The sequence below is a fragment of the Ptychodera flava genome, chromosome 12 (genome assembly GCF_041260155.1).
Source record: "Ptychodera flava strain L36383 chromosome 12, AS_Pfla_20210202, whole genome shotgun sequence".
Classification (NCBI taxonomy): domain Eukaryota; kingdom Metazoa; phylum Hemichordata; class Enteropneusta; family Ptychoderidae; genus Ptychodera; species Ptychodera flava.
In genome coordinates, this window is record NC_091939.1 from 18,241,588 (window position 1) to 18,268,353 (window position 26,766).

Sequence of the window (26,766 nt, forward strand, 5' to 3'; positions counted from 1 at the left end):
AGAATTCATTGACATTGCTGGGGCTTGAAGATTGATCTTACGCAGGCTGATCTTTCGTCTTGCCCATCGCTCTCTATAAGATCACTCCCCGTACTCCTAGAGGATACGGCTTGTAATGTACAAGTCAATTGGAAGCGTAGTTCCCGGCGGGCACAGACTTGTTACAATTGCTGCATTCAGGGAGAACTGTCGCTGTACATATCAAAGTTGTCTCGAGTGGAGACGTGTGATTTCAGAGAGTCGGTTTGCTCAGTACTGGTACATGGCTTTGGGAATTTTTTTTTTTGTGAACTTCCCTTCAAGCTATAAGTCCATCGTTGGGTTTTTGCTAGTGAGTATCATGTTTTTGCTGGCCCTCAGAACAATGAATTCCCATGTTTTTTCAGTAGTTGAATACTTTTAGTATTCTGCCCGTGATAAGCGATGCCACTGATTTTGATGTTCACGTTACCTGTACACAATTTAAAAGCAAACTCAGTTCAGTGTACCATTCTTATACACATTTCAAACATTATTCTAAATTTGTCATCTTACTGCATATTTTATCTTGAAAAGTGACTTCAGTTTCAAGATCAAATTTAGTGCTAATGGTGCCTTGTTCCTGACAATGAGACAGAGGATGGATGCTTTTATTTCTGCAAGATGTTTTCACCAAAGGCGAAGTTTGCAATTTTTTGAAGGGGCACAGTAATCTTCATTTGTTGACCGTGAGTAGCCTTGATTACAAGCAAGATACAAAGTAGATGCGATACAAATAGCTAAATGGAGAGTTGATGAAGAAGAATGATATTTTTGTTGTGTTGCCCTGCACTTATATACCGGTAGTTGTATCTTCTGATTTCAGCTGGATTTGCGCATCGTTGATGTTGTGAAAGGAGCTATGGTTTGTTGTCAGGATGTCTCTTCTCTGATAACTCAGCCAGAAGTGGTTTCGGTATCGTGTCCTTTTGGTGGTGGTTCTGACCAGTGTACTGTACATTCATGATTTGAAGAATAATTGTGAATTTAAAATCTCATTGTGTCAGTTTTGGCTTTGTCGGTGGTGAGGAGCATGAAAAGGATGAGATTACATGTATTTTCAATAATCCTCTGTCACCTAAAGTGATTTGTGCTTTACCTTGAAGGTGGCATGACGTGACCGTTAAAACCTTCATTGGCATTCTTGATGGGTAACCTTATGTGATCATGCCTTTTCATTACGTGGGGGCCAGCATTTTAACTGGTTCATATATTGTCACAACTGATGGATTGCCCAATCAAAGAATGAGACATCTGAGCCACTCTATAATCAGCCGTGTGCCGCTCTAATGGGTGTTGGAGTTTATCAGCCATATGATTGAGATGGAGCCCAGGCCGTTTCACCAAACAGCCAGCAGGGGTTGGTTTGCTTAGCGCCCTCTAGTGTTTTGCAAGTGCAATTTTGCATAATGCCAAGAGATCAAGCTGTTGTGTATCAAGCTTGAGTTAAAGAGCTAGTAGCTGGAACTTCAGGTGATTTTTTTTTCACTATTTTTTTTTGTCTTGTCTATAGCAAGTTCTTGTTCTACTCCCCAAAGGATGCTGAAACACCGATATTTAGCTTGTCAACACAGAAGCTATACATGTAAAATGCGCTGTTATTGTTTGAAGTTAAATTCTAGTCCAGATAGAAGTAATTTATCATCAAAAACAATGCAGTTTATACAATCATGTACAAGCTGAGTTGACAAGCTAAATAAGGTGTATCTCATAATGCTTTCGGGGAGTAGAACAAGAAATTGTAGTTGATATTAAAAACAAAAATAGTGAAAAAATCTCTAAAAGTTCCAGCCACTATTCCTTTAAGCAGAGAGAGAGACACACACAGAACCATGTAAAACTGATAAATCACAGTATCAGTGCTAACCAGTGACAGACCCCGTGGGCTGTAGTAACCTTTCCCACCTGTTATCACTGTGGTGTTATAGAGATCCTATTAATTTCTGTAACAAATAGGTACGTTTCATCAGAAAAAAAAATGGGTTTGTAACCAGTGTGAGATAAATGCCCATATGCTGTGACAGCAAGATACACGATTAGGATAAATTTACATCACTCTGTGATTTTCAGGACAGTCTATTACTCATTGAATACTATTTCATTGGAATCTCATGACATTTAAAACATGAGCTAGAGATTTCACAACCTGTGCTAGACTTCTCTGTGTAGAACAGTGATCCATGGTTAAATTGGAGTTTAAAACGTTCAGTGGTGCTTTGGTGCTGTAAACGGACCCATCTTTGTCTGTTTGTGTAACTGTGACTAGCATAACCAGAGAAGTAAACTCAACTTTAACAATTGAAAAAGAGGAAAAGAAACATCAGCATCCAAACATACTAATGGTGTATGTGACCTGCTAAGTTCTGAGTAATGTCTGTCAGACCTGTATATTTTTGCTGAATTTGACTATTTTTGGCAGTGCGGGAGTACCAGCAATTTGCAAATACGGTGACAGCTTAAGTGGGCAAGCCAATGATCCATTTGTTTTTAAATCCCATGAAATATGCTCGCAGTGTGTCAGTATAATGAATTAAGCATATATTTAGGGGATTAGCCATTAAAGTCCCAGCTACTTGGCACTGTATTGGTTGAGAGACCGCGAGGCGTGAGGTTTTATAATATTTGCCAATATTATAGATGATCAATATTTGTTTTTCTTATGGAGCCCCTGGACGAAAACTTCCTCAAATTACTGTTAAGCACAGCCAACAGTGCGTAGGTTTGCAGTTGAATAAACTTTTTATTTCCTTTTTCTTGTCAGTGATTTCTAATTTGTTCCTTATAGGTTGATGTCACGTAAGCCAACCATAATTAAATCACCATAGCTCATGTTTTTTTATGTTTGAACTGACGTAGAAAATTTCATTGCAACCTTGAGACTTGCTTCTGTGGCCTGGCCATAAATTGGTTCTCACATTTATAGTCATTGACGTCAAATTGGCGATCCCCAACTGTGAGCTCCTGACAAGGCGTTTAATCTAGTACCTGGCATCAGTCAGCACTGAGTAGACGCAGGGCAGGAAGGTGCTGACAAGATAGGCCCCCAAAAATTTAATCCTGATTAATGTCCCTTACATGTTTGTAATTTTCGCATTACATCAAAGATTGTAATTTATTTTCACCCGTACATTCCGTATTTCCCCTGCGATGTGTGTGCTTAAATAATTAATTGGGAATGATTAAGTGGATAGTGGTATTCAAACTCTAGAGGGCTCTCTCTGAAATTGCTTTAATTCCCCAGGGCAAATGCTCACCTTGAACACTGACCTCAAGAAATAGATAATTGGGAAATCAGATTAGGTGGGAATGGATGGGTGCCACTTGCTTATTTTTTGTGGTTGGTCAAAATTTGAATGAAGCAGTGGGCAAGGAGCTGTGGTAAGTCTGATTTTTTTGAAATAGTTATCTGTGTATAGACATCTACTGCATGATTGGCATATTGTTGTAATCTGATGTAATCTGATCATTGCCAGTTGGGGATTCAGATTTGAGATGCAGATCTGTTGATGTGGGAGACAGAGATCCAAGAAGGGATACTGGAAATCGCACAATCTCATCATTCATATTTTGAGTCTTCAGCCACCTGCATGTTAGAGGGCCAGTAGCTGTAATTTTCAGTGATTTTTTTAACAATTTTACTTTGATGTCAACTACTTTGTCTTGTTTTAGTCACCAAAAGCATTTTGAGATAAACATTGTTGAGCTCTGCCTGTACATGTGCAAACTGCATCGTTATTGTTGACAAGTTAATTCTGTTCTGGACTAGAATTCAAATGTAAACAATAACAATGCATTTTACACATATAGACACTGTTTTGACCAGCTGAGTAATGGAATTGAGTTTTCAGTACTAAGCCAATGTGTAAAAGAATATTTTGATTGAAGACGAGAAGAAAAGTAAGCAAGAGGCAAAATTCAAGTAATTGGCATCTGGTGTTCTTACAAGCTGCTTATCCTCGTCATTGATCATAATTCTGTGTGTTTCAAGTGCAAACTTCAACTTTGACTGAGTGTAATTGTGCTGAAGTTGACTGATAGGAAAAAATGACTGTGTTATAAACCTCTGTGGCAAGCTTTTCAGTGCCGAAAACAAATAAGTGTACTGTACCAAAGCTTGTGTTGCCAAGTAGCCTCGTAACTCGGGGCCTAATTCAAGAAACCTTGAAGTCAGTCATTGTTTGTCTTGACTGAGTCCAGATAAACCAAAAGTAACAATCAGTGAGATAAAGTACTTAAACTCGCTGTTAGAAAAGTTGTCCGGCAATTAGACGAATTTTCCTGTTGCCAGCATGCAGTGTCATTCCCGGAGGAATTTGCCGGGTGCAAGTGTTGGGCAGCGGTGTTTGGAGAGACAAAAGAGCTATTATAGCGGTTGTTGTTTCAGTTCTACATTTCGCAGGTGGCTTTGTGGCACCTTGGTTAAGCTGAGCCATGGCAAATCAGAATAGCTTTGCAGTGTGAATACAGGTGTGGTACACTAATTTGGTGTATATGTCTATATTTTTGGCCAAGGACTCAGAATCTGAAATGGCAGATAGCAGCCCTAAACATCAACTGTTCAACTTCTGTTTTTGAATGGTAAACATATCCAAGTTTAATCCTCTTTTCATACAACTTTTAAAATTTTTTTGATCATGTGTTTTCTTCTCATCTGCTTTCCAAAAACATCACAAACAAAGTCTAAAACAACCAGCATGAGCTTGATTTTCACTTTTTTACACCAAAAATAGTACCTGTATTTATAAAATTTGACGGGTTTGAAGGAAACGTGGAAGGACTGTTAAAATCAAAGAGAACCTGTTTGAGATAGTTTGAACTGCAAATTGATTGAAATCTTGGCATATCTTCAAGTAAATTTATAATTCCTATTGTAAACTGCAACCCCTCAGGAGAATACGAATTGTGACTTCAGACAGAATGGACATGGCCATGCCACAGCTGATGTACCAAGTCCAAGTCGATATGCTTATTTGTAGTCAACACTGCCCATCTTTTGAAACAGAGTACTGCACTTATACATGGCCGAGTCTTGGCACTACCCGCATCCTACATCTGCAACCGGCTACATTATTTCTGCCTGTGTCCGCCAAAACCTAGTAGTGGTAAAATCAATGGTTGCCATGTTCCTATTTGTTTGTCCCCACCGTGTGGAGACCAAAACAACAAAGTGCCATGTTTGGGGAACCTTCAGGAGTGGCCAGCCCTGAACAGATTTGCGCCACTCGAATTGTAGCCACTTAAGTCTGAACATAGCAATTGTCGTAAATTATAGCGGCCTCTTATCCGCTGCAGTCTATAAAGTTGTGTATAAACTAAGACCCAAAGAATTTATAGACATTAATCTTACAATTATAGATTAGCTCTCAGCGGTTGTTAAGGTCCAAGGGATGGAGTTATTGTATCATGTTTGCGTCGCTATGTTGCCATGTATGGTTCTGTGTCGGAAAGCTGGGGTCTCTTTTCACTATGCGGCTAGCCATTTTAATTGTTTGATCTTTTCGCACCCGTTTTTTTTTACTGCCTCTGTGAAATGTTTGGAGAAATCTAATGTCTAATGTTTATGATTTCCTGTATGGCCATTGGTTTGGAGTTTTAGGATACCATTGACTGATTAAAAGTGAGCTATTGATTTTAACGAGAGGTGTAGTCGTACAGGGTGGCTGCATTCCATGACGCATGCATACCATTTGAACTGTCGGGTTTCGTTGAACCAAGAGGATTGTGTTATGGATTTTATGGAAGTTCCTCAGCGCTGAAACTTACCGGAGAGTTACCACAGAAGTACTGGGAATCATAGCAACATGTGTCTTCAGAAAGGATAGGTGGCTGATTGGTGGGTTTGTTCTCGATAAAGTGAAATGCATATTCTCTCATAAAATTTGGATGGTCCCTCTAAAATTTGGATGGTGCCCTCAGCTTTAACAGCTCTGTATCACGTACTTGCTGGTATAGATTTAGCCAGCAGTGTTAAAGTATGATATGTAGCGAAATCAGAAAGAGGAACAAGGTATGTTCTGTTTAATTGATCCGTTATGCTTACTCGACCTCTGTTGTTTAACCTGTTTTGTTTATGGTGACACCGTTCAGACATTGCACATGAGAAACCCTACTGATCTTCTGTTTCCTACGTACTGATGACAAACTTAACTGTGAATGAACTTACACACCTTTGCAGGTAGCCACCATTTGGATGAGCTATGTTGTGATGTTTACTCACACTTATGTGGGATGTGGGAGATCTTGCCAAAGTCCAGAATATTGGCAGCTGTTGCCCCCTTATTGTAGATGACTTGTACAAGAGTATGGGATCGAGTTGTTGAGTCTGTGTCTGCAGGACAATGTTCACATCTCTGATTTTCTCAAAAGATCAAAGTGTAAATGCCTTAAATGGTGAATCAAAATGGTGAATCAAAAGATGCAAGCGTTCAACGTATGTTACAATCAGTAAAAAGACATCTGCCTTTTTCAGCTTCTAAATTTTATCAATATTAAGAATGTTCATTGGGGATTGATATTCAGACTCAAATTTTTTCAATACTTTTCTGGTTTACGGCATGTGAGGACTCATAAAGCCCTAGGAATAAGAAAAATTTTCACTGTCTTAATTTTTCAAATATTGAAAATTTTGCTCTTCCCCATTTAGTTAATGTTGGGATGGCAGCCATTTTGAATTTGAAATATTGGTAAATGTTAGACAGTTTGTTTCTCCAGCACCAACCTTTGCACAGTGGCCCCTGATTTTTATTTATGATTTAACAACAATGGCTGAAAGTTTCATCGAAGAATGTTAAAGTCTTTCTCTATTGAGGCGCATACTACTTATATGCAATACTGAATACAGACAGGTAAGTTGAAAATGGTGAGGTGCAGAATCTAACATGTACAGGGCCAAACGCTTTGCACAGCCCTTAGTCATCGGGGCCTAAAGGTGATGCTCTGAAAGGGCTGTTTATGGTGTGAAGTATTGTTTCAACGCTGCTTCACCGTCATCAGAGATTGAAGTAGGGTATTTGTCATCTCAGTTCTCTTGGCAAAGTGTCCGTTGGGGTCAGGGACGCAGCTAATCAGTGTCCAGCCTTTTACCAGACAAATCAATTGCTGTTATCATTCCATCTATCTGTCTGCTAAACTGGGGCTATTGCAAACCCTTGTAATTTTAATGAAGAAGTGCTAATCGCTAATTCCTTAATTGGAAAACAAATTAGCTGTGCTTTGACACCCTCAGGAAGGTTGGTCTAGGTCCCTCCATGGCCAACAACCAAGTTTGATGGGTAAACAGGCGTGCTCAGTGATGTCACAGTGGGCTCTTCAGTGGCGCTATAGAAACTCGGCTATTTCTACAGCCTGAGTATTTATTGTTATTTGTGTGTAATATCAGTTAGATGGCTGAAGGGGCCCCTGGAGATAAGAAGTCAGCTTAAATTTAGATTATCACATAGTTTGGTTGATAGTTGCTGAAACTGGCGGCCTAGTCACCAAGCAGCTCTTGATAAAACAAAGTTGTAGCGCCTGATAAAGTGGGCGATAACACTTCTGTACATACACATACTTGAAGGGCCTCAACGAGCTCAGCCGCCACAGTGCAGTTCAGGAGTGGACTTTGTGAGCTCGCACACGCAAGTCACGGAAAACCAAGCCGGACTTTTATGCTGCCACACCTTGCGCGTGAGTATGAACGTTTATATCAGCGCGACTGTGTTTAAACGGTTGTAAAGTTGCCATGTTGAAGTTGTGAATGTCTATGTGCCCAGACATTGGTGTGTCTAGGTGTGCTGGCTTCTGATGTTGAATTTTCCTATGGAAAGATGCAAACATGGCCGCTGATAAGATTTCACCATGTCAGGTAGCTCAGTTATGATTCAGTGCTGTTGTTTTAGGTACTGGAGTCCATTCCGTCTCGGAAGTAGAAGTGTGTGCCAAGCTTTAGGCAGTTTCTGGGTAACCCTTTTGCCAGCCGTAGCTTCGCAGAAACATGTATGATCAACAGACACTAAGATGATCAGGAGATGCTCATACAGTTGATACATATATACCGGGAAGAACATTTAACAATTCTGAATTCTGTCACAGCCTGTTTGACACACTGGTAGTCGTTGTTATTATGATATCTGATGAAATATGAAAATAGACCAAGTAATAACGCAATGGGTTTGATAGATGTAAATACTTATTGCGAAAAGATGTGTCTTTTTTTTTTTCAACTCGAGCCTTTCAAATGCAACCTGAAGGTCATGTTCAGGAAGAGTCATCACCGCCTCAGTCTTTAAGTGACTTGACATAGTTTACTCTTGACTTTCATGAATTGTGCATAGACCACTGTAATAGGCATGATACGTACTCCAAAGGGGGCTGTTTCAAAAAATGAAAATGGAGAATGTCAGTAATCGGACTTTGCAGTCTGTGTGGTGTGGTCAACAGTACCTGCATCATGTCATAATGGTTGTCAAACAAAGTATTGATTTCCTGTTAATTTTCCCGTTTGGAATGCCCGAGTCTGCCATATCAGGTCATCGGACAAGGAGCAGATTTCTAATTGATTTTCAGTGCGGAATAATGAAACAGGTGGTTTTTGTCTTGAACAAAAGGATCCAACCCTTCGAAAAATAAGGAATGAAAGTCTGACAAAGAAATCACTGTAGTTTCAAATGATATCAACAAGCAGGTATTAAAAAAGATTAAATTTCTAAGTATCATAGGGAGATAGTGTTGAGAAAAAAATTGCCGTTGAAATGTGGTTTGGAGATTCCCCTGTGTCCATGCACTGGCGGCATGTTAAACTTGTACAATTCCTTTACATTTAATGAGTTCTCGCCAAAATCCATTTTAAGGTACTGAGGGGAATAATAAACATGTTATAATGATGAGGAAATGCCACAGGAGCCGTCTGGTTTCGTGTGGAACCAGCTATTCCGAAGTTTTTTGATCAACAGAAACCGAGGGATTTGTTGGACTAAGGGTTTAGAAGTCGGCAGGGTAGTGCGGCGGTGGGATTACGGTTGACCTTGGTGTCTTGGGTGCTACATCGGTATGTGACAGTCAGCTCCTCAAAGACTAACCCATGGTGAATTATCCCTGTTTAAGATCTCAGCACAGTAAGAAAGTACTCTTTGTTTCTATGGGAAGAGAAGCAGCACTGTTTGGCATGCATTTACTCTGATTAAAAAAAAAAAAAATAAAAAGCAAGTCTATCACTGCGTGGCAAGATATGTTTACATGCTGTGAAAGTAGAAAATACATATTGGTTTCTCTTAATGTGGTTTTTATGATCAATGTAAATTTCATATTTTAGCAACATAGTCATGCGGAAATATTCCCTGGAATTGATTCGTCCTGTTAGTTCTGCTTTGATATCAGGAGGGAAAAGCACTTAACAAAAACTGTTTTGACCTTACAGAAAAGGTTAGCGAGTTTCTCGTTCGCCGAAAACAGGTTATGTGGTCATGAATATCATGATGTTTGAGATTTCGATGTGTAACATTTTTTTGTTCCCAGTCATATTGCTCGTAGGGGTTTGCATTGATTGAAGTTGCCAAGTACCATCATCAGCGTCATTGCTCTGTATCCCAACTTCAACAAAACCCTGTTTTCTTCTCACTTGCATGCTGCCCGCCTAAAAAACCCCGTAAATCAAATTTACAGCCCGTTCCTATGTGTGACCCCCACACCCCCACCGCTAGGTGCTTCAGTCGCCATAGCAATGGACATCTGTCATGACTATTTCTGTCTGAACTTCTGACTGCGTTGATACATGCTGTAGTGCCTATTCAGTATTGTTGTCTTAGTTTATATTGGTTTACATATATTTGAACAAAACAATATACGGATTATTGTCAAGATGTTATCAGATTTCTGAGAGAGCGAAAACTAGACTCTTGATTTATCAAAAGACATTTTTGTTTGTTTGAAAACAAAAATGTCGCTGATTTTGTTTGATTCTCCTTACCTACTCTTAAACCCGGTAGTATCGATTAAAAAAGTTATCAGATTGCAAACACGATTGCGTGAACTGCGAGGAAAAAAGGGAGAACCAATTAGGAGAAAAATGTTGAAGAGTGGGCAACCTACAAAGTCCATGTCACCATAAGTCAACAGAGCGGTAATTGTGAGCGGTGTGTTTGTGTGAGCGTTATCTTTGTAGGGGCTATTTATTATTGTATATAATTGATGTGTGTTTTTGAGTAGTAATCAACGTTTAATCCAGAAACAAAATTCTTTGGACTTTTCGTCAGATCCCCTGTAAACTGTCAAAGCATGATCAGTTCCCCTTCAATGAGATTGTTTTGTTTTCGGCGATGATTGAACCCACAGCTGATGGCAACACCTCTCCCCGACACGAAGTGGTAGATTACTGGTAATTAATCGGTGGCCAGATAACTGTTCAGGCCCAGACGATTGGAGGTCGCGACCTTTGTGATAGAAGCAGTCTCATTGAGGATGTATTTTGCATGATAGGTGAGATGGTGCAAATTTTGCTGATGGCAGAAGTTGTGTTTCCTCTCTAGTTGAGGGTGACAAACTCTATTTAAGTTGTACACAGATGTGCAAACTTTATAGTCTGGTGAGTTTTACTTCACTGTGCACGGCATACAAATGGCTCCTCTGGTGAAGAAACGCCAGACGTTTGGTTCTTAACGTGTCTTAAGTGAAGTGAGACGGAAGTTGTTTTGAAGTGATGTGAATCTAATAACTGTTTCCACAAGCAGCGACATAATCTAACCAGACAGGTTGTGCGTGGCTGATATCCATAGTTTGTGATTTCATTTCTCAAGCTAGGGGTCCGGCAAATATTTATTCAGCACTCTGATGAATATTGCAAGTCCATATGCCGCCTCAAATGTGATTATGGGCTATTTTATGTTTGTTTTGAACTCACTTCCTCCAATGTTGATCCTCGAAGCCATTTCAAAATATGACGAATGTGAATTGTGGTAATCATAAGCGTAATAGTCTGTGCAATTATTTAAAACGGTACCACTCGGTCGACGCCTGTGAATGTTTTTGACACAGAACAAATTAAGTGTCGATTTATTCTGTATTAGGGCACTGGAAGGCTTATCTGTCATTGGGCAAAGCTGTGTGGGGGATTTGCAATATATGGAGACTTGAACAAACTTTGTAATGACTACAATAACATAAATCTGGTCGTTTTGGACAGCTGAAATTGGAGTCTCGTTAGAGGCTCTTAGCGGTTGCTACAGTGGTTATCTCATACTTCTTTTAATGGCTGTGTATTTGCCGTGTTAAAGGGTAAAGCTGATAAAGGGTCCGCGATAACTGGCTGTTGACAGCTTTCTTGCCTAGACCTATCCCAAATCGAAATTTCAGCTCCGAGCTTTTTCTCCCCTGAAAACCGGTAAACATATCTGCATGCTAAAAATTTGACACCAGTGGGTATGGGGATTATTTGTTGACCCCATTGACAATTACACGTATTAAAAAACCCCACAATGTTTGCTATTTAAGCGCGGAAGGGACGGCAACATTGCTGCTGTGTTGCAACATCATGGGACTCTGGCCAAAGCCAAAGTTTGATACATTGCCAGGCGTTTAGCGGCGGAAACTCGGTCACAAAGTAACCTGCTTCTAGGGTGTCACATATGGAATGAAGATTTGGTTGCGATAATTTGCCATATTTGAAGAAGTTATATTTGGTGATATCGTTTAGAAATCTGAAATTTTCATATCTATGGTTTACAGCTCAAGTCTTGATAGGACCTGTGATGTATGTTGGTTTTCTGCAATAAGGTGAAAGTGATGTGGTTTTATTTGCTGTTTGTTTTTCCCCTTGGTGTCTCCATTCCAGAGGAGTCCAATCTAAATAAATGTGATGGTAACATATTTATCGCATATTGCATAAAATAGTAGCTGCAGACTGCCTTTTTTCTGTACCCCCTTGTGTTGACTGCATCTCATAACTCTCATGAGTGGATATTTGTTTCGTTGCAAAATTAAAATGGTAATATTTGATATGTGTATGTTAATATGTAAACTGAGATTATCGCATTTGCCGTGCACATGATGGAGGTTCCTCATCATAAATTTTTCACGACCTCCAAACAGGTCATAGCATATCCTTGAAAGCAACATCATGGCACAGTCACTTGCACACCCATTCAGCGAGAGTGAATACCGGTCAAACAAGAGCTCAAACAAAAGAAAGTTGACCAGTTAACTTATGGTGGCGCTTAGTTTTCTGGTGCTAAACGATTTTAATCGGCTTACCCTACCAGAATTGGGCACATCCCAGTTGTTTTGATAGGGTAGTTAGACCCGCACACAGGGAAATGGATAAAAAACAGTCTACATTTCTGATATTAAAACTCGTCGTTTTCCACAAATGATTTAGGAGAAGAATATTAAAAAAATTGTCATGGTTTTTAACCCCTCCTCTTTACTGTTCTAAATCTGTTTTATAGCAAATTGACATTTTTAGAAGCGTTTCTTTGTTTGAAAATTACAATAGCTCGTCACCTGTTTCATTACAGAGAGAAAGGTGGGCGTAATATGGGCACAGTAATACTATACATATATTACGTCAGGAGTATTACTTCAATTAAAACATTCTCGGCTAGATTCCCTGTGTAATCCCTCATCAATTAGAGTTCAGCTCGTCTTTTGTTTCTGAAGTTTGAGATACAATGATACTTTTTGAATTATGTAAATTTTTACGAGAGAGAAAAAATGCGAGATTTTTAGGGGGGAAGGAGGGGCAGGCAGAGGTCAACACGTACATCGGCAATGAGATCTGTGCAGAGAAATGTGCTTGGGGGGTAGATAATGTGGAAACCTCACAGCACGGCACTTTAATCACACCGGGACAATGACTTCAGCCCCATCGGCTTCCGTGTGCAATGCTGCGTGAACGTCAAAGGAACCGTACGCTTTGGCTGATCAGGGAAATAGCTGAGAAGGAGGGATTTCAAAAGCCGTTGAAATGCCACAATGGCCCTTTCCCAAATTGTCGTTTCATAAGAGATTCTGTTAAAGACTGAATGTCTCCCGGATTATCAGTATTACTGGTGGAAAATAGGGTATTTGTTTACCATTGACTTGGCACCTTTGTCTCTGATTGAGCAGATGCGAACAAATTTGTAAGGAATGCTGATTGAAAGTGAAAACAGAGATGGTTGTTGCCATTATTTTCTGTAGGGGAAAAAAAGAAAAGAAAATTGCATTGAAGGTTGCATCTATTTAAGTTGCCGTTCTATTCATTGTCTTGCAGACAAGATCCCCTCACAGCGGCAAATGCACAAGTGACGAAAACACAAGACCTCAAGAAACCAACGGTGTCAGAAGCAGTTCAAGGGAACGCCTGAGTGATGTAAGTTTTTCCCCCTGTTGATTTTATCTATCATCGATATACTTAATCTGTTGAGAGTGTGACTCAGTGTGCATAGCTACTGGTGGGCAGGGTCTCCGTGGAAGAAATGGTGTTATCTCTCATGGGGTAGAGATGGTGGGTGGTGGTGGTGTTATTTCTTCAAAAAGGGCTCATCCGGTGGGGTATTCATTGTAGGAGGTTTCAACTTTGATGTGATAATTATGTCACCCTTTTAATATATCTACAGTGTGCGTATGTTTATGTGTGTTGTTATGTTTGTATGTGTATGTATGTGTATGTGTTGTGTAAATGCCAAGTGATATCACAGTCCCTCTGTTCTCAAGTTGCCACATAGCTTTGGAAAAATTTCGTCAGTTTTGATATTGACCAAAGATCTGACAACACTGAAACACCCTTTACTCCGTCAGTCAAGCCTACATCAGTGCTTTTCTTTAAAAGAAGGGGACAAAAATGAAGTATTGTTTATATAAGACAGGTAAGGTACGCTCTTCAGTTCAGAACAGAACAACCAAGTGTGAAGAGGTTGGTGGGCTTTAGCAACACCCTGAATTCCTGGAGAATTCACATGGGAGCCAATCCTTCATCTGTGGCAACAGCCTAAGCTCCCAGTGGAGTTTATACTTCATTGGTTTTGAATTCATCAAACAGTTTTAAGCGTTGGTGTGTTTTTCCACTGAGTCACTCGTTGAAAATCTTTTCTACTCTTTGCATTGGAGTATAAAAAAAAAAAGCTTCGCTTACCTAGGAATGATGTTTAGAAAATCGATACAAATTAACTGTGGGTCAGGGGGTTGGCGGCTGTGTTAATTGTCGGTGTGGTTGATGCCGAGTGAGCTATCGAGCGAGGTGAATGCTGGTTAGTGTCGTATATTTAGAAAAATACCAGCATACAGGTGTCTGTACTCGCAAGTGTTGATTGTATTTTGTTTCAAGTATATGTGTGTGTGTCTCTAGGGCACACATTTTATATATTTTTATATCCACATTTCACTTAAATTGCTGTATCTAAAATGGGTTCCATTTAAAACGTGCAGATTTTTAATGCATAAGTGGGTATTGGGGTGTCGTGATAGAGGGCAATGGAAAAAAAAGACTTCCATGTCACAGATGAAAGCCACCCCTTTGAGATCAGTTGCCGAGTCCCAAACCCGCCATTCTCAATTATTAATGTGTTATTTTGTGTTCACATTTAATATTCATTTGTCAAGATTGATTGTCGTGCAAAGTTTGGAGTGTTTTTCAGATGCAATTCTAGCCACATTTAGCTGATGTGTTTGTTGTGATTTCTGTTGTTAGTGGGTTTTTTTTTACCACATCGCTCCTGTGTGTCTGTTCTAAAAAAAATTTATGAAATTATGAATTCAAAAATTAATGGGTCTATTGAGCAAGATAGATTGCATTAGCTTTGCCATTGTATCAGAAAATCCTACGAGATTGACCCTTATTAGATTTGTAAATATTTCATGTCGCAACTCTCAGGAAATGACAGCTCAACAAAAGAGGATCTGCGAGTTCTCTTTCTTGTGTTTTTGTTCCTGCTCCATCTTCCGCTTGATTCAGGGCTTTCTTTTTTTTCCCCTCAGACATGCATAGACACACACATACAAAACTGATGACATAGAGCGAGCAAAAGTGAAAAATGACAGCCCGTGAATAGACCGGAATATTAATGGCCCCCGAATGAAAAGAGATAAGGTTGTAAGGCTTCTGATCACTGGCTGTGATTTTCTGACATATTCACAGCCTGATGGGCCCGAATTGATTATTTTGATTGGTTGCCATGGAAACAGACGGCTCTGATGTGTCATGAAAATCAGAACTAAATAGCAACTATTATGTAAATAGTAATCCCCCAGTGAATCCCATTTCCTGTCCAACTCAATAAAAAGATGGAAAATGGACATGATTAAACTCATTGTGTGGCTTTTATTGATTTCCAATGGAAAATGTAAATAATGTTAATATCTATATATTACGGCGTTTTATTAACAATTAACGTGGAAAAGGGTTATCTTTCAAAGCTAAGGTTGACTAGGATTGCTGACAAATTGCCTTGTTACCACCTCACAAAAGATCTTGGAGAAAAGCATAATATGGCAGCTCCCCCAATCAATCCTGTCACGCCATTTTCTGGAAATGTAATCAAAGTCCAATAACAGCAGTGTAGGCTGCAATGAGTGAATTCTACATTAACAAGCCCAGCAGTTTAATAAGCAGAAACAGTGTAGGGCTATTACTTCAATTTAACTCGATTTCTGTGCGTTCACACGTACACGGCGATTAAACCTTACCCGGCACAATGGCGGGTGCCAATAATTTCTTTTGTTTATTGATGTTTTAATTTCATGGCTGAGATGATTATGATAATTGGGGTGGTTTGTTTCGTGGCTGGTTTTTTTTTTTCGGTCAGGGGGAGTGCAGCAATTTCCATACTGAAACAATCCGCAGCTGCAATCAAAGCACGACGCAGCGTTTTTTTTTTTTAACCAGGGATGCAGTATTTTGTACTGTAGCTGTGGTGCGATTATATCTGTGGTGTAAAACCCGGGCTGCTTCCGGTTACTTTGTCGCGGCGGAGCATGCTAGGAGTGACCTCTTGATGGATATATGTTAAACAACGGCAGTCTCATGAAGGTAGCTGCTGCTCCAGAATATTGATATTTTATGATTGGCACAGATATCGAGTGACGCGGCCTCCGCTATAACGGTGCGCGGTTTCAAAGCAATCAATCTCACCATTTCCTTTCTTCCTCTCTCTCCTCGTTTTTTCTCTTTTCCAGGCAAGTTCCCACACCAGCTCTGGCAAAGGATATATAGTAAGTAACAGAATTTCCGTCATTTTACAAATAATACGTAGTCTGTTTCGTTTCCATGGAAATTTGCATTTTGGATGTTACCTGTCATCGTTTCTACTTAAATGAATCCTGATTTTGGTCGTTCACTCTTGGAAAAAATAGAAAGGCAAGGGGGAATAAGGACTGTTGTGCAGCAGTCGTCGATTTGCGTAATTGCGCTTTTTTCCCCCACCTGTTTCCCGTTTGCAGTGGCTGTGTGGCTGTGCTAATGTGAGTGATTTTTCAGCTATCGTAAAGTGTTAAATGTACCCTAATCTCACAATTTGTTGTCTGCTGATTATGCCTTTCAGCAGCTGTCAACAACATTTTAGTCAGGCCTCATTGCCAATTCAGTTTGTAGTGTTTCTACGACTCTTAAGCTGTCATGGCAGGCTCCTTTTCTTGATATTTTTTTTCTGTCTGTACGAATGTCGTCCATGTGGTGGGAGTGGTGTATGTTGGAGCCCAGAGTGACACAGCACTAAATTTGAAAACCACATCCTTCTCACTTATTAGACCTGGCAACAAAGTACAAGAAAATTCGATCACTAACTCTGAATCGCTGAAATTTTCCCATGAAATGCAAAGTTTTAACACCACATCTCCCGTATAAACCCATCTGCTTGTCTCGCATCCCTCCCTCACTGCTGTATTTGTACCATATGTCAGGTTTTTTTCAGTTTGATGGACAAATACATGCTATGCTCAGAGGAGAGGTGAATGAGTTCATCTCAACAATTTGTAACAGACAACAGAAAAGTACAAACCCGAAAGAATACATCTGTTTGACGTCTATGTTTGAGTAAGGACTGCGATTGAAATCAGTGCACCAGATGTCGTTCGTTCGCAAAGCAAATTTACATCTAGGTTTCTCTCCTCCTTCTGTCCATTTCTGTATCCCTCTTTCTCTCCCCTCCCCCCTCCCCATGCACATACTGCCATCATTGTCTAGGCAGGAGGCCAGTCTTTGATTAAGCAATTCTTTCTTTGCCTGTTTAATGCAAATCAACTGACTCCGAATGTTTTGATAGCTGATACAAGGTCAGAGGTTTGTGACTGGTGGGTGATTGCTGGCTCAACTCTAACCTGTGTCACATAAAATTCCCATTTCAGAATGAAGCCATTTGGACAGCAGGCTAAAATTGATTTTCCCATAATATCTTGCACAGAAACCAAATTTAATTCAACCGTGCTGTAACTTTATAGCTTAATATGTTGAGGTTGGGTTTTATGAGAAATCGTGGTTAAAAGCTGATTGAAAATAATAAGCATTACACTATTGGTCAATTACAGTTTACGAGCAGTTAGATATATTTATTACTAGATCTCATGTTGATTGCAAGGGAACACTACAAGTCTGGACTAATGTTTGACTAAGTCCGCCTAATGTAAATTTGAAAGGGGGAAAAATTGAAAGCTGGTAAGGTGCCACCATGTGTCAATTCTCCAATGTACTTGTATTGGTAACCCGTTTAACCTCCATTTAAAAGTTAAAAATTCCAATTTAATAAAAGGCAGGAGTGTGGAGTATGAAAACCTCATTGGCGTGGAGACATGGTTTAAACCGCATTGGAATTATTCATGTGGTAAAGTTTGTCGCTTAGAATCAGAAAGAAAGGGACGATTTCATATGATTGTGCCAGAAATGTGGTTGCTGAACTCTTTCACTGTGGCGTGTGTGCGTGTATTTGCCCTTCACACCTTAAAGGCACAATGTTTCAGTCTAAAAACAGCAGATGGTACCGAGTGTACAAATCAAAATGATTTGCTTCTCAGAGAAAGAATTGAAATCTTACTCCCTACAGATTGCAAAGTTTGCTTTTCTCAGCTCAAAAAGGATTTTTTTTTTTCGGCCAGGCAAGGCTCTATTGTGTCAGATGAGTTGCGGGTGTTGTATTGAGCCGCCGAAGTGGGCTCCATTTTAGCGCCGATCAAATTCGGCACCTTCTGCAGAAAGGCTTTTGGTAAACGTAGCAGACGGCAATGTCAATTGAAAATTGAGGTTTTGTGTTTGGTCTGGTCAGAATATGATACGAGCTGTGATGGTCTTCTAGCGCTGGTGGTTCTGACATTTGTTAGCACAGCAATTGAAGTGATTAAACACTCATAATTGCAGCGATGATGAACACGATGTAGTCTACGGGCAGAGGAGGAAAAAACCCAGCAAGTGGAAATGTCTTAAAAGCAATAATGAGAGCTGCACTTGTTTAACATGGGAAGTCTACTGATAAAAGAGGTATTAAGAAAAAAATTAACGAAAACGTTGGATGTGTGATAAAAGAGAAAATCCAAGAATAATTGATGAAAGTGTATGAAATGGATGTTGAGTCTTTTGTAGCGTGTCACACGCGTTGTTGACAGGTTGACGTTTGTACAGTTATATAGATTGATGCATTGTGCAAGATAGCTAATAAAACTATAGTGGCCTCTATGTACCATTCTATTTTGATGGGTCTCATCATTCCAGATAAAATTACAGAGCTTCTTTGGTTTGATCAAAGAACTCAGTTAACAACCTGGGACTGAATGTTTACCGTGACTTTAATTCGCTCTGTGTTGGAAATTGATGTTTGAAAGGGTATCGAATGTTGGCGATTGTTCTTCAGTCCATTCTGTGGTGATGTAAATTACTGCCCCAACAAAGGAAATGAAAGCAATCGAAACGATTTAATATATCGATGACTGCATGAGACTGCCGAAAAACCGCATTAAAATTTCTCGATGACTGATAGTCTTCCGAGTCTATTTAGGAAGATTCGGGCTATTGCTGTGTTGCCATAGTAACTGTTTATGGAAATTTGTCCCGTTTTTCCTGGCTGGTTAGTTGCAATGATGGATTTGTCTTGTTTTGAAAAAAAAAAAGAGACCATGAAAATAGTTGATGCATGTTAGCGGTTTTGATGTGATGATGAAAGATAATGTTTTTTTTCCCCCTGACTTAGCTCCAGCAACAGGAAAGGTGGGCCCCCAGTGGAAAAGCCGTGGCTGAGAATAATAAAAGAGAGGGGTAATCACTGTAGCATTAGTCTTGCCTTTGTATAAGCCACCAAGGTTGGTCCATTTTGCCTGGCTGTGATTTCCTATAGAATTGTCAGAGGAAATTGCATGTAGTCGGCTGTACAAAGACAATAGTCGGTGGTTATCTACGGCGGTGTGCGATGGGCGCCGATTGGGCAGCTGATAAAAGGGGAAATCAGCGGCTGTCATACATAGGCACCTCATGAAATATTGATTATATAAAATTGCGAGAAATGACAGTTAGTTGACATTTGCCGGGACCTGTAAATCTATAGAAATACGTGTCAGAGAGAAGAAAACTATAGAGAGAAATGTGATATTGTTTCCTTCGGCTGCCTGCCTCCACGATTTGCCAGAACCCAGAATTCTTTATTGTAATTTAGTGGCTTTTCATTTAGAAGGATTGTAAATGAGCAGTTATCTTTTTAATAGATGGTAAGATAATTTATATGGTAATAAATCATACCTCTTTTATATTCCAGTTACGGAGGCAATAATGTAATGAAAAAAAATTCATATTTTTATAAGAACAATATGAAAATATATTTTTTATGATCAGAATGTGTCATCTGCATTATTTTTCCATTTTTTCTCTGACATCAAAGAGCAAAAATAGGCAAATTCTGTGGGTGTCATTCTGTAGTCACCAGAAAGAGAGAGAAGAAAGGGAAAAAAAAATTGATTCTATTGAAGTTTGAGTAATTGCATTTATGGGTGGCAAGCGTGCTGATAAAATGATCTCTGTGGAAGGTCAGGCGATGGGGAATCAGAATGTGGCGCGGTGATGAGATTCAGTTTCTGAAACTGTATTATCTGGTATTTATGAAAGGTTGTAACCCCGTGAGCTTCTGATCGTAGTCTGATATACAACATTGTGCCAGAATCTAACTATTCAAACTCCAATGTTTGAAACTCTTCCTCATTTTTTTTTTCTCCTTCTGTGTCTTCAAAAATAACCACACACACACAAAAACACCAAATCCCATAAGATGGATCAATCATCATTCAGATACAGCAGAATGAACCTTGAAAACAACAGATTAAATAAAAAGTGGTGCTTGTTTTTTTTCTAATGTAGTGAATAGCTTTTTAATGCATTCAAAAATAACGAGACAAAATACAAGCAGTAAAAAGATCATTGTTTATTGTGGGTAATGTAATTTCTTATATCCTATTTCCAGTTATTGGGCAATTTAGGAACTCTCCATGTGTAAATTCTCAGAGGGGTGTTCTCTCTCGGGAGGGTGAAAGTTTTCTCCCAGTAACCCTGCTGGTTCTGATGTTGCAAAATTAGGCTAGTAGCTGTCAAGTCTGAAGACTTTTTCTGGATTTGTATTTTTACTGTCAACTACAGTTTCTTGTTCTACTCCCAGAAGCATGTTCAAATACACAGTATTCAGCTTGTCAACTCAGCCTGTACATGTGTAGACTGCATTGTTATTGGTGACGAGTAAATTCTGTTGACTGTAATTCAAATGTAAATAATAACACTGTATTGTACACTTATTGACACTGTGTGGACAAGCTAAATAGTGGCTGTTTCAACATGCTTTGGGGAGTACAACAAGAACTTGCAATTGATATGCAAAAACAAAAATAGTGAAAAAAAAAAATCATTAAAAGTAGCAAGTACTGGCCCTTATAAAGACTATGCTTAGTGGACTATAAAGTGGAACAGGCATACTCAGATCTCATTTCAAATTGGTGTACAACAGCCCTTTTTAGTACTTTGCATACAAGAATGCAGTGGCTCAATGTCTGAACTAAAAAAAATTGTTAAACAAGCAAATTTTGTTCACGTTTCATTTAGATTGCCATGTTGATTCAGTCTCAAACAAATCCGTGTTTATTTGGTGACAATAATCAAGTTCTCCCTGGAAAATTGCAGCCTGTCATACCTAGAACATTTGGATTTTTGACGCGTGTTCAGTATTTTGATGTCAGTGTCACCTACCAAACAGAGACATACCCAAACATTTCTGATTTTCTCACAACTCTTTTAACCCGCCAAGTGGCCTTCTGTCACAGTTGTAGACTTTGATGGAACACGCTGGCAACTTAGGATTTCACCACTACAAATGAGTAATGTTGTGGTGTTGCTAATCAGCTCTTCATAAGGTATGGAGTAGAGCATAAGTAGTGTTTGTGCATGTGATGTGGCAATTTCTTTTAAGGTGTGTAAACAAACCGCTTGGCTGAAAAATTAATTTCCACTTTGAGGAGACTATTTAGGTTGCATTTGACCAAATGTGCCTCCGTCAAGATAACGAGTTTATCAATCAGGAGGTATTTAATAATACATATCGCAGTGTTTCTTGGTTTCGGATGATCCTTCAAGAAATGATGGATATGAATATTTCATGTTTGGATGATTCAGCGTAGTTTTGGTTCAACAGTTGTCAATTTCAGTGGACAATGCTCACAATACACTGTTTAAGGTGAAAGAACGTTTTCAATATTCTCAAACTGTAACTTTTTGACACACTTTCTAGTATTTTTTGTAACATTTGTAGAAATGGTGATATTTTTCTCCTCCTGGTGTCGTCGCAAAGTGCCTTCTTTTCATCTTGTCAACACAGCCAATTTGTATGTTATTTCCAGCGTTGTTGATGACAACTGAATTTCAAATCCAGACTAGAATCATGGCATATTGTACACACTGAGTTTGCAAGGCTAATACTCAATATTTCAAGTTCAGTGTACTTCAGGGGCATGAAGAGGGACGAAATGCACCAGTTTCTAAAACAAATATGAAGATATTTGCAAGGTTAACAGTCGTTTTCTATTTAATGCCACCTGTGTGCACCATGCTTCTGATCTGTTTGCCAACACAGGAATTCAAATCTAGGACTGATATCTTGCATTGTTGGGAAATGTCATGAAGGTGGTAAGGTTTGTACATTTCACCACAGAAATTGACAACATGACCGGGATGTGCTGTGTACCATCCTTTAGCGTGAATCCAGCTAGCCCAGCTTTGTGTATGGGATTGCATGCAGTGAAGCGGCATGTTGATGCCATGACTCCCCTAGTTAAAGAAACCCTGGACAGCTTGAAACTGTAGAACCACATTCTGATCTCAGGTATTTTTGATTTGGCAATTCTGCTTGAAGCAGAGACACAACACCATACCTTGAAACTTAAAGAAGTGTTGTTCTTTGCTATTTTCACACACTTTGAAGAATAAAACTGACAAAGTAGATGTTCAGAAAACAAGAATTTCTTATAACTTACATTCTTACATTTACATTTATATTTACATTTATATTTCTCTATAAGCAGTTCAAACTTTTAATCTATCCATACCATCATGAACATATAGATATCACAAATTTTGAAATGAACTCATGGCCATGTTAATTTATGTATTTTAAATGCCACCTAAGCATACCTGTAATTAACGCAGATTTTACTGCGAACCCATTAGCATGTTTATTTGAATACATATCTTGTGATTGCCTGTTCAAATCTTTGCAACGTGTGATTGGCTCATCTGCGTGAAATCATGCTGAAACGACTCTTTCAGTCAATGAAATTGTTTAATATACTATTTTAGATAGGCTGCCATAATGAAAATAGCAAAACTAAAAAGGCAAATAAATCATAAAGTCGTATATTAAGCATTGTCGTGAACACATATTGAATATTCAAATCAAATCATTTACAATAGTTTGTAAGTAAAGTAGTGTGTTTTAATGAATTGACACTCTGAATTATGTCTTCACTTTTGCAAAAGACAAAAACCAAGTTTATCACTGCCCAAAGACATCTGATTTCCTCTTGTGCACTCATGCATAATTAAAACAATTTGAGATAACACAAATTGATAAAGAGATCCTTTTTTACCGTTTGATGGCAGACTTATCAAAAGTATTGATTTAATCTAATCAATGTTGAAAGAGAACAGCGAGGCAGAATGAATCACGGTCCATGACAGTCATTGCTTCTTTGTTTCACTCACTGGAACCTCAAAACCTACAATGATAGTGAAACAAGTTTGGTTTCTATTGCAGATGATTTGATTCAGCATTGAGATGGGTGGGTCAAAGGTCAGGCTTGGTTTAACATTCGGATAGCGAAACTGGTCTCTTGATAGATTAAGTTACCTTGCATTCTAGCTCTTTACCCTGTAACATCCCGAACGAAATATATTTTGGCTATACTCGCCTACATTTGAAGGAAAAATCAAAATGTATTATCTTGTAAGATTTGATTACAGGGATTAAAATCTGCTACCAGGTACGGTAAACACAATGAGCTTTTTCATTTTGCGTTGTCTGATTTTCTGTTGACTTGCTATGTTTGTAGATCAGTGCACCAAAAACAGATTTTGCCGTGGTACTAAGATTGGCAACTTGTTTCTGTTTGATTTATACTCGGGGGGGAAACATTTGCAATATTATTTTTATGGTGAAATATAAATACTTTAATCTGTAGTTTCGACAAGAACATCTGATGCAAATGCTCTCTTTATTGATCCAACTTTGTGTGCAATCTAAAAAACACTGAAAACAGTTGTTCTGACTGTTTGCTTGTCTACTCAGCTTTGTCGTAAATCGTATTTCATATTTTGGGTTTTGAAACGGCATTAAAAGAAATTGCTGCTGAATATGTTCTGTGCATGCTAAGCTTTTAAAAACTGATTTGACTGCTGTACGGTTGACATCAGATTTTGAAAATTCGACTGTCGAACTTCTGGGAGGACAAATCCGCCATTTTCAATAGTAACAATCTGCGTGATGTAATTATGTTTTAGGCGCCTATGTCCAACAGATTACATGGCTTCGGGTATCACAGCTTCATTATCTTTGCATTACTTACAGAACTTGTTCATCGGTGGTTGTGGCATCAGTGATTAATCTCTCTCACCAATCATGAATGTATATATACTTATGATCAGATGCTGCTAAAAATTTTATTTTATTATTAACTTTGATTTATGCAAGCATTCATTTTGATTATTGTGTTATGGGACAGCCAGCCGGCAGAAATGATAGATATGTTTGGTGTATCTTGTCACAGTGTATGATATTACAAAGTGAGCTTTTACCCATAATTTACAATTGGGTGTTGGATGGATTACAGTTCTCAGACTGTACTAATATCGCAAACTTTTTGAAGTCTTGAGTTTCAGTTCGTAGTAACACCGATACACACTGCCTCGCATTACCCATCTTATATTTGGCTGTTATTTTGCCAGAATTGTGCGCCACTTTTCTGTATTTCATATGAAGGATGTCACATGTCCGTTCTGAATGATACTGCAGATTTTAAAAATCATTTTCCATTGGTGCATTTTCCAAAAGATTCACCCCAGGGAAAATTTCAGGAGGAAAATGCTCAGTGGTTCACAATGCTACATCACTGATGTAAGGTCACTGATGACATCCTGCTTGTACTTTTTCCAGAGTATTTTCTTTGCAGCAGACTCAAAGGTTGATGAGGGATTGGCATTCCTGAGTGTCTGTTGGTGATTATGAAAGAGACGGTGCCTAGCCTCACTCTCACGCATGTAGTCACCCGTTGAAAGTTTCAGGGGAGACCAGTTAGAACGCTATCGCGAGGCATTGTGTGTTTGTAGGCGAATTGATTGGTCATTACGGAATGCTGTATGCTTCGGCAAAATCAGGAAAAGAGTTGTCAGAAGTAATTTGCCGGTGTCAACTTATTGCCCCGGTATTAGAGGTGATGCAGGTGTGTGCTGAAAGATGCCTGTGAAATGCCTAAAACTGCCATTATTTTCACGGTTAGCTTCACACTCTAAATGGCGCGGAGAGGGTATGTGCCTTGGCGGTGAAATCGCCACGATTCGGAAGGGCAGGTAACGAGAATCAATTATCGGGCCAGAGTTTGGATATTGTTGATCATTTCACCTTAAGATAATTGCATGATACCACGAAGATGCCCAAGAGAAATGGGCAGTCGCCATGGCAACGCCCATCGCCATGGCAACCGGATGAAGAGATGGTTTTATGTGTTCAATGTTTTTGCTGTAATTGAGTGTATTAAGGTTTAGTGTGGTAGTAAGGGTTGATAGGTCTGTTGATAGCTTTTTAAGTCGGCTTGTTATTGTCCTGATTGCAATACAAATCCCTTTAATGGCCAAGTAATCAGCGAAGCAATCGTACTGCCTAATGACCTTAAAACGGGTCGTTAGAAAATGGTACAAGTTACAATCCAATTAGCTCGCTAGAAGACCTAGGTGAAATGGTAGGTAGCAGTGTGATGACTCCAGCTGAGATTGTTGCTTCTTGTAGGTTGTAAAGGTCCGTAAACCTTAATTACTTTAAACTACTCTGAAATATCAACTTGGGAAGAGGTGAGCAGACATGTGAAGATGGCCAGGTCCTTCCAGGTGTGCGCAATCGCGAGTCTTCCGTCAGGGGTTTTGTCGTCAGAATTGATTTAACTTGATAACGTGGAGTGAGGTAATCCATTTTTCTCGGTTTTGTCTGCAGGGACTGCTTGATGATTTGACATCGGGGGCCATAATAACCATGGCGTCCAACCCTCCAGCAAAAATGATTTTAGCTTTTCAGTGCGCGTATCCCAGGTGTTTGTCGTGTGTATGATGAAAAATGAATGAAACTGCTCCATGAAGGCAGAAACAAATCTCTGATTGGGAAATGATTCTCAATTTCACTGACACATGCCTCTCGGAGTTCTGCAAAACATAAACAGCCATCATTCTAAATAAAAGTTACATGATATAACTGTCTTCTTTTGTGGGTCCCTACAGTGGAATGAAGTGCTACCCTCATGTCCAATAGTTTGCTCAGCGACTCCCTGTGCCCTGTGCTGTTATTGCTACCCCATGTGTGTGACTCGGCAAACATTTTTACAAATAGACATTCCTTTATGCTGTGTTATTTTTTGGTCTTCCATGCACTTTGATTTTTCATGAGTGATGATTACTTACTTCATGAAAGTTTTGGCCAGATTTTGTGATAAATCTGTTGAACATGTGCTGTACTGATAGAAAGTACTCTACCCTGATGCTGCCCAGTGTATTAGACAAAAGCTCTTTGAGAAATCTGTGGCCGCTTATTCAGCAGAACCCAGCATCTGCCACATGGGACTGTTTGCCTGACAGAGCAAGTGAAGGATACATTACTGAGCACTCCGACAACGGCATGACCAGCAATGAGCTTTTACACCACAACTACCATTATCCAATAACATTTAACTGCAACGGCCACCACTCTGTCCTTCAATGCATCCAGCTTTAGCTAGTTTTTCCATAAATACACGCACCTAAGCAACAGCTTCCATCTGTGTTCCCTCATTTGTATCTCTCTCCTGAATGTGCAAACTGCTTATTCAATTACAAAGTTCTATCAGATGTTTTGCCAGTTGTCCACAGACAGTATTTATTCACCTTTTGCTAATCATTTCCGTGGTGACAGGACTGGACTGTACAATTTCAACAATAAGGGTTAAACCAAAGTTTAGTACTGAGGAACGGGTTAAACACCATGCAAAAGGAGAGGGGGGGGCACGAGGGGGGACAGCATACAATTCCACGGCACTATAGGCTATGCTATGGTTTTGTAC

General features: G+C 39.3%; 1 protein-coding gene across 7 annotated transcripts in view; it reads left to right on the plus strand.

Moving 5' to 3' along the window:
* LOC139145256 (autism susceptibility gene 2 protein-like) overlaps positions 1-26,766 on the plus strand; it is a 125,266-nt gene that overhangs the window by 46,855 nt on the left and 51,645 nt on the right. For 6 of the 7 annotated variants that reach the window (XM_070716296.1, XM_070716297.1, XM_070716298.1 and 3 more), the window contains 2 exons: positions 13,241-13,339; positions 16,141-16,176. In XM_070716296.1, coding sequence (XP_070572397.1) covers positions 13,241-13,339; positions 16,141-16,176 — 135 coding nt within the window. Of the gene's footprint in view, positions 1-12,995; positions 13,050-13,240; positions 13,340-16,140; positions 16,177-26,766 lie in introns of those variants that run through there. The other variant, XM_070716300.1, reaches the window with a different exon arrangement.